The sequence below is a fragment of the Triticum aestivum genome, chromosome 5A, assembly GCF_018294505.1.
Source record: "Triticum aestivum cultivar Chinese Spring chromosome 5A, IWGSC CS RefSeq v2.1, whole genome shotgun sequence".
Classification (NCBI taxonomy): Eukaryota; Viridiplantae; Streptophyta; class Magnoliopsida; order Poales; family Poaceae; genus Triticum; species Triticum aestivum.
This window is the reverse complement of record NC_057806.1, coordinates 356540159-356548523: the sequence shown is the minus strand read 5'-3', so window position 1 is coordinate 356548523 and position 8365 is coordinate 356540159. Positions and strand designations below refer to the sequence as shown.

Here is an 8365-nt window from a genome sequence, read left to right as displayed (position 1 = left end):
CACGCCTTGTACTTAAATAGGAAAAGTCGACGATATGGTGTGATCAAGTGCGATCCACTGGTTCGGCAAGGCCTGGATAGAACAGTGAGTCACTGAGTTGTTCCTTCTGTCACACGTGCAATGATTTTCTTCATCAGAATATTCTTTCCAGAATATTGCATTCCCTGATCCTTCCTTTCCTGTGACAGGCAAAGCATATGGTCATACCTTACATGCCCATGTTGATTCCGCCGATCAATTGGACTGGGTTGGTACTGCTTATCCATGTTCCTCACAATTATTTGCATATATGTTGCTAGATAGCTTGGCTGTTCTTCAAGTGTGTTAGGTTACATCATAGTAGCTGTGTGTAATCACAAATCTGAATGGTCCCCTTCTCGATTATTTCAGTGTGTTGTGGTTCATAAGAGTGGATGCTGCTCTGTTGGATTATTACTAATATAATGGTTCCGAGTAGCAAAATTATCCCTAATTTTGAGTACATCATGCCTGGAAGTTACTAGTGGCACCCATGTTATCCCTAATTTTGAGTAGCAAAGTTATCCCAGTAAATGCTATGGGAACTAACTAATAGCAATTTCAGATATGACAAGGGTGCACATTTATTTTTGCCATCCTACGTGATGCGCACCCATGGAGCTAGGCAACAAAGGGAGGCTGTAAAAAAGGCTCCAAAGGAACAGATGCAAACAATTTTTGAGGTATTATTTTGCCTCATGTTTATATCATCTTTGCAGATTAGATGAATAGTTATGATTGAAATACGTTTTCAAGATCACATGCATGGATCTCTTTTTAGCACACTTGATGCAGATAGCTGTTCCTCTTGTTAATATGCTGTTTGCACATTGGCATGCTGATGGCTGTTCTTGCTAAGCATCTTTGTCTATGTGATATAATCGTTTGATGCCTTCTTGGTTTCAGGCCTTAGATAATCTTGGGAGCACCAAGTGGAGGGTCAACAAAAAAGTTCTTAGTATTGTTGACAGAATTTGGTCCAGTGGTGGCCGACTTGCTGACTTGGTTGATCGTGCTGACGTGAGTTGCCATCTTTTTGTCTCTGGATTTCATCTTATGAAGACTATGGCATTCTTGTTTTATATGCTAACTTTTCTTTTCATGTACTCTAGGTTTCCCTACCGGAGAAGCCTGACACTGAAGATGAAGCTGAGCTGAAGAAGTGGAGGTGGAGCATGAGGTCAGCCAAGAAGGAAAACAGTGAAAGGCATTCTCAGAGATGTGATGTTGAGCTTAAACTTGCCGTAAGCGACTATAAGGGTTCTAGTCGGACATCATTTACTCAATTTTTACTCTTCATCTAATGTACCCTTGTTGGTAACAGGTAGCTCGCAAAATGAAGGAAGAAGCGGGGTTTTACTATCCACACAACCTTGATTTTAGAGGCCGTGCTTACCCAATGCATCCTTACCTGAATCACTTGGGTTCAGATCTTTGTCGTGGAGTGTTGGAGTTTTCTGAAGGTCGACCACTTGGTGAATCAGGCTTGCGCTGGCTGAAGATACACCTAGCAAATTTATATGGTGGAGGTGTAGACAAGTTATCATACGATGGCCGGATTGCATTTACTGAGAATCACCTGGATGACATATTTGACTCAGCTAATAGGCCTCTTGAAGGCAAGCGATGGTGGCTTGAGGCAGAGGATCCATTCCAATGCCTGGCAGTTTGCATGGATCTTAATGAAGCTTTAAGAAGCCCCTCTCCAGAAACAGTGATCTCACATATTCCTGTGCACCAGGTACTGATATTTTGTCCATGGTATATCATTTTTCTTCTAATAATCTCATTTATTTCCTGCAATAATTGTCATGTTTAGTTAAGTTTTCCGTGTAGCTTTGCTAGGCTAGGAAAAATTAGCCATGTTTGTTTCTCGTGCCTTGAAGTATAAGACAACAGCATGCTTTGACAGCTTCCAGAAAAGTATAACTAATTCCAAACATATTTGTAGTTTGATCTATTTTTGGGCATTGCCTGACAAAATGATGTATAAATAAACCTTGAATACATTGTTTATCTCGAGGGCAAGGAATTTCTTGTGCATATGAGCTAGTTTTCTTGGCAAGATCTGCGCAAATAAACATTCTGAAGTTCTGCTAAACATGTCATGGGCTCATGGCATAGCAGCAGCTGCATTGAGTATAGGAAGGACATGCAAGTTCAGTCCAAAGAAGGACGTACCTATTTGTTGAGAGTTTGGTTCTGTTTTGATAGAAAATGCTTTACTTGAAGTTGTAATATGTTAGGATTGAGTTATTTGATTTATTTAGGCACTTTGTCTCAAACAGGGATGGTAATCTCTTAAAAAACAAGCAAAAATAAACCAAACTACTAATACATTTGGATGTAATATTGGGAGCCAATGGCGTTTAAAATGGTACACAGCTGTTAGCATTAACTTCAGCCGTCTGTGTTCATTTTGATTACATAATGTTGTAACAATAAAAATATATACTTTATAGGAGATCTAAAATATGATTAGTAGCATGGACACGGATTATGAGCTTTCCTGAAGAAAAAACCGAACATTATTTTTAAGTTTGAATAGAAAATCCAGAAAAAGCATAAATTTACATGTGGCATATACTCTGTGCTTGTATTTTGTTTTGGTGAGAAACATGTTCATTTGTGTTCTGCAGAGAATGAAGAGAAACATGCCTGTCTACCATTTTCTTCTGTAGCTGCACAAAATGCATATTTTTTGTACAATCTTTTGTAACTGCGCATAGTATTCACACATGCACATGTGTGTTCTCCTTTCAGAAATTTTTGAAATGTTATGTGTGCTATATGTTGTAATATGTAACTAAAACATTAAACATTTACGCAAGAGTATCTGGTGCTGTTGCTAAACCATGTAATTGCCCACCTAACCTTGTATAGTAAGTCTAGGTGTTCCGTTATGTGCTTATGCTGGAGCAGAATTATGATAATTATGTTTTCTTTTTCAGGATGGTTCTTGTAATGGCCTGCAGCACTATGCAGCTCTTGGAAGGGATAAGGTCAGTTCATATTTTTATTAATTACGCTGTTGCTTTATCAACGTTCTTTTTTGGCATGGGGAATATTTAATATTTGGCCAGTGCAGTATGTAATTATTTCTTTCATCAATTTCATGCAGCTGGGTGCAGTTGCTGTTAACTTGGTTTCCGGGGAGAAACCTGCAGATGTTTACTCTGGAATAGCTGCCAGGTAGAGGTCATTCTGTCTTGAACGTAGTGTCGATGGGCAGACGCAACATTCCTTTTTAACTTCAGCCTATCTAGTTACTGAGCAATCTTATTCCGATGACTTATAATTCACAGCAATTGTGGTCCGAAAAATTTACTTTCTCATAAAAGTACCAGTCGTGGATGGAGTCAAACTTCAAAGTACCTATATATGCTCATATTTATACGCGTTCCTGAAATGAATTTGGGTAGGCAACAGATTGGATACAAATTCAAACAAGCTTAAACTGTCAGTTCATGTGTGTATTTATGAAATTATTGGGTCCTGCTTGGTATCTTTAATATCGCAGTGCCTTGTCAACAAGCCATTTAACTGTTCAAATCTAGATTTAAGTCAGGGTCCAATTTATCCATCTTGACATGTGCCTGGTGTAATATCTTCTTCAACTTGTGATCTGGAGTTACATTTTTAGTACTTGTGATCCAGGGTGGTGGAAATTATGAAGAGAGATGCACAAAAAGATCCAGCTAAAGATGCTGATGCAGCACGTGCTCGTTTGTTAGTTGATCAGGTGTTGTTTTTTAGCCAGTCTTTATAAATATTCTTTTACCTTGTATGATGAAAATACTGTGTTCAAGATTGTTTTTTATGTGATCGACTCTCTACCTCCAAGTTATACATACCTGTACCAAAGCTGAGACCTGGTAAAAATCTACAGCTGATGTTATGCTAAAATCAGCAGTTCTACCTAGAGTTACAATATTTTCTGTAACATTTACCAGTCTAGCTATCTGTGATAATGCGTACTAAAAGCCTAACCAATTGAAGAGTAACATATTCTTTAAAATGTTAGAGCAACGCCTACTTTTTCTCAGCATAGCACAAATTGTAAAATCATGTGGAAACTCCTGGGATTAGTACAAACCTAGCTCAGTTATTATGCTATACTCCCTCCGTCCTTCAAAGAGTGTACTTCCAACTTTCTTGGAAAGTCAAACTTTTTAATGTTTGACTGTATTTATACAATAATACACAAATATTTATGCCGTCAAATTAGTAGCATTCGATTCATGATAAAATATATTTTCATCATATATCTATTTGGTTTCACAAATATTGATATATTTTTGCACAAACTCGGTCAAACTTTCAAATAGTTTGACTCTCCAACAAAGTTGGAAGTACACTCTTTCAAGGACGGAGGGAGTAGATGAAGTTTATTTGAAACATCACTTTAGAAAGCACATATATATTGAGTTGGTATATAAGCATGCTGACTAATTGGGCTGTCATAAGATTAATGTTTACCTAATGTGCTGAATAAAGTTTGTGTTAGCTATTTTACATGATTTGATTTCTGTAATTGCTTTTAGTTGATATCTCATAGACTCGCCAATAATACAGGTAAATTATGTAAAGTTTTATGTGCTTATTTGTGAAATATACAGGTGGATAGGAAATTGGTAAAACAAACAGTGATGACATCTGTCTATGGTGTGACTTACGTTGGAGCACGTGAACAAATAAAAAGAAGATTAAAGGAGAGGGGGGTCATTGCTGATGACTCGGAACTTTTTGGTGCATCATGCTATGCTGCTAAGGTGGAATGCTTTATTCATTGAAGTTTTTGTTTCTTCATCTAACATGTACACCTTGAACTGAACCACCTTCTTTTTGTTTCTTCTTTTCAATTCTGGATAGGTCACGCTGACAGCACTTGGTGAGATGTTCGAAGCTGCTCGTAGTATCATGACCTGGCTAGGAGACTGTGCCAAGGTATCATCTGCAGTATCATGTCTGTTCTGTCTGAATAGCGTGCGATCCACTTCAATATCATTTTTTATCTGCTTCAAAGTACGAGTATTATACTGCTATTTTTGTTTGGCAATCATGGATTTGCTATTGAATGAAGCTCCAAAATGTGATCTGTTGTCTTGTGGTTTAATTTCTATAAGAAAATAGTTAGTAATTATGAATTTCTTCCTTTTCAATTTTTTGGGGGCATGCTAAAAAGAAAACATTGGCTGGGTATCTTAAACTTTGTTTTCGTTGGCATCCTGTGAGTGCCCCAACAGATAGAATGTTCCTTTTTTTTGTCTATACTCATGTAACTCATTACAGAGGTACGTATCCTTCGTTACAAAGAGCCAGTTTGTGGTTGCAGTGCTTTTCTATTCAGTGCTGTATTTTGTGAGTTAGGGGAGTCTTAACCAATTTTCGTAGGATTATACTGTTTTATATCTGAATAAATGATGCTGTCAGCTAACTACAAGCCCACCACACTTATTAACGGAAATAAACGAGTGCTTTCAGAAAGGCAGCGCCATGCACAGCGGAGACTGAGAAGGAAAACTTAAAATGAAAAATAAGAAAAATAAGATCAAATAAAACCTCAAATACTATCATAACTATTGACCTACAACTTGAGATTACATCTGAAGATTAAGTACTGTTTGTCGAGGCAAACTCCTAAGGCCATCTTTTAGTTACATTCTTCCTTCATAGTCATGCTGTCCTGCCTTGTCCTTTTGAATTCTGTTCCTAAATAGATTGGCCTTTATAACCATGGGTATTGAGCAGTGGCTTGTATGACAGGTTATAGCTTGTGAAAATGAACCTGTGAGATGGACGACCCCTCTGGGACTTCCAGTTGTTCAACCATATCGCAAACTAGGGAGGCATCTTGTACGTATTTCAGTATAATTGTTTCCTCACTTTCTCTTGATTACTGCCGCCACATTTTTTTAAGAGGAATTTAACATGTGCATAACAATGCGATATTCTTGATGTTCTCCTTGTAGATTAAAACTTCGTTACAAGTCCTGACCCTTCAACGAGAAACCGACAAGGTATGCCCTCTTTACATGGATATATGTTGAGTGCATCTTATTGACAATGGGGTATTGACTGCTGATCAGTTTCATGCCACTGGCTGCTGAATGGTAGTTGGGCAGGAAGTGGGTAATTGAATTTTGCTTGCATACTTGTGCATCACATTGTTTCGCTGAACATATTTTCCTCATCGCAGCACTGCCACTGCATCACATTGTTTTGCTGAACATATTTTCCTCATCACAGCGCTGCCACTGTTATAATGTACCATCAACCATACGTTTCGAATCTGATAGATCTGTTGAGTATACTAATTGAACGTGTATCTTTCGACCAGGTTATGGTGAAGCGGCAGAGGACAGCTTTCCCTCCAAACTTTGTACACTCCCTTGATGGCTCTCATATGATGATGACTGCTGTTGCTTGCAAAAAGCAAGGCCTATATTTTGCAGGTCGGTATTCTCTTTACTATCTGCCAGAGTATTTGTGGGGATACTTGGCTGCGTCTGTGTATTTTACTATTAGCATTTATGTATATTTAAAATCAATGCAGGAGTTCATGATTCATATTGGACCCACGCTTGTGATGTTGATACAATGAACAAGATACTTCGGGAAAAGTTTGTGGAACTGTATGATGCGCCTATTTTAGAAAATGTATGTATTTTGTCATCTCAGTTATTTGCATGCATATTTTTGGCATGTATTTGCACATGTATTTGACAATCACTCTTTCTCGTGCGATATATTTTTATTTGAAAGTTGCAGCATATGCTTTTTCTCCTGTACTTATTACAACATTCTTAGTTTCGTGATGTGTTTGATTTTGCCTGGTGATTGTTGAGTACACTTAAAAGTGTTTCCCTTGTCCACCGGTGCTTCTAAAGTTGAGCATGCATGCATTTAATAGCTATAACCTAAACCACTGTCTATTGTTGTTATTTATTGATTTATATCCTCTTTGTCTGCATAATTTGCTGTTGTGCTCTGTTTCCATGCTTTACCATAGCACATGAGCTTGCTGTTCTATGTGTTATTTTCGTAATTGTTCAATAACAAATGTCATAACTCATGACAGACTATGCATTCAGTTTGTTAACACAGTATATTTGATGCAGCTCTTGGAGAGCTTTGAGACATCTTTCCCTAAATTAAAATTCCCACCGTTGCCAGAGAGGGGAAATTTTGATATGAAGGATGTCCTCCAGTCTACGTATTTCTTCAACTAGCATGATTGCAGCGGGCATATTGTCCTATTTTTCGCTCAGCTGCCCAGCTGCGGCCCTGCACAAATCTCAAGTTCCGTCGAAGTACATGAGTGACTGACTCAGATGATGAAGCTAATTCTTTTGCTGATTGACCTGCCAACCTGTGGACAACTCGCATGAAGATAATCCCACAAGACTGGATTTACAGATGTACACAGAAGATGCTCTTGCTTTGCTGCAGAATTTCATGGTTTCAACATCGCCAGCCATAAGCAAGGTGCATTACTACTGCCAAGGAGCTGGCAATAAACAGAGTTGGCCTGGAGGAGATTGAAGAAAGTGACAGTCAAAATAAGTGGAAACCATGACCAAGAAGCACTTGCTGCGGAGCTTTTTTCCGAGTTTGTGATAATAGTGTAGTTTTTATCTGTGCCCGTTTTCCCCCTTTCTTAAGGCTCACGCGTAGCACGCTCACTCGCAAATCACCAGTTTCCTGTAAATGTAATTATATGTAATTTTTGGCCTCTTCCCTAACCTATCATTTTCTCTCTTGTTTTACTTAATTTATAGTGGGGAATCTGATGGGTGCAAAACAATACTCTCGACAATTGATTCATAATCATCACTGTGGTTGTAAGATATTATTCTATAGTAATAAAGTGAAATAGTCGTTTTCCTCTTTATTTCAGGTGGGTTTTGGAGCTGGTCTCACCCCCTTTCTATCTGTGATATTGATGCCATGCGTTTTCAACTGTTTGGACGTTTCAAGTTCAAGTTTTAGTATTACTGATTGGACTGGTATGGCATCGACCACGTCTTGGCACTGTTATGATGATGTGGTTGAAGGAGAAGGCAAGAAAAATACTCAAGTGGGAGGCAATGGTATATGATTTTTGAGCTAACACCTGCCTTATGAAAAATTAAGTTTGCCAACCTTCTTGTCAAGGTTTCACTGTCTCTATACGACGACGGGAGTATTGGTGAGCAAATAAATACATTGTAGTGATGGATGTTGTGGTCTAATACCACTAGATTAAAGGTGTAATGATGACTGGCGGGATCTTGATGTTTTTCATGGCACGAGACCTTTGGCAACAACATGCAAACATAGAGTCGCCGTAATGTGGCCTCCATAT

The 8365-nt window shown here is 38.3% G+C and overlaps 1 protein-coding gene across 1 annotated transcript in view; it reads left to right on the top strand.

Annotated features, from left to right (window-relative positions):
- LOC123103348 (DNA-directed RNA polymerase 1B, mitochondrial) overlaps positions 1-7912 on the top strand; it is a 10707-nt gene extending 2795 nt beyond the window's left edge. The window contains exons 4-19 of the mRNA XM_044524902.1: positions 21-84; positions 189-247; positions 584-701; positions 925-1038; positions 1131-1262; positions 1343-1759; positions 2970-3020; positions 3140-3210; positions 3676-3760; positions 4638-4790; positions 4891-4965; positions 5785-5874; positions 5991-6038; positions 6359-6473; positions 6575-6678; positions 7140-7912. Of these exons, the coding sequence (XP_044380837.1) occupies positions 21-84; positions 189-247; positions 584-701; positions 925-1038; positions 1131-1262; positions 1343-1759; positions 2970-3020; positions 3140-3210; positions 3676-3760; positions 4638-4790; positions 4891-4965; positions 5785-5874; positions 5991-6038; positions 6359-6473; positions 6575-6678; positions 7140-7250 (1807 nt within the window). The 3' untranslated portion in view covers positions 7251-7912. The remainder of the gene's footprint in view (positions 1-20; positions 85-188; positions 248-583; positions 702-924; positions 1039-1130; positions 1263-1342; positions 1760-2969; positions 3021-3139; positions 3211-3675; positions 3761-4637; positions 4791-4890; positions 4966-5784; positions 5875-5990; positions 6039-6358; positions 6474-6574; positions 6679-7139) is intronic.
- Positions 7913-8365: the final 453 nt, after the last annotated feature.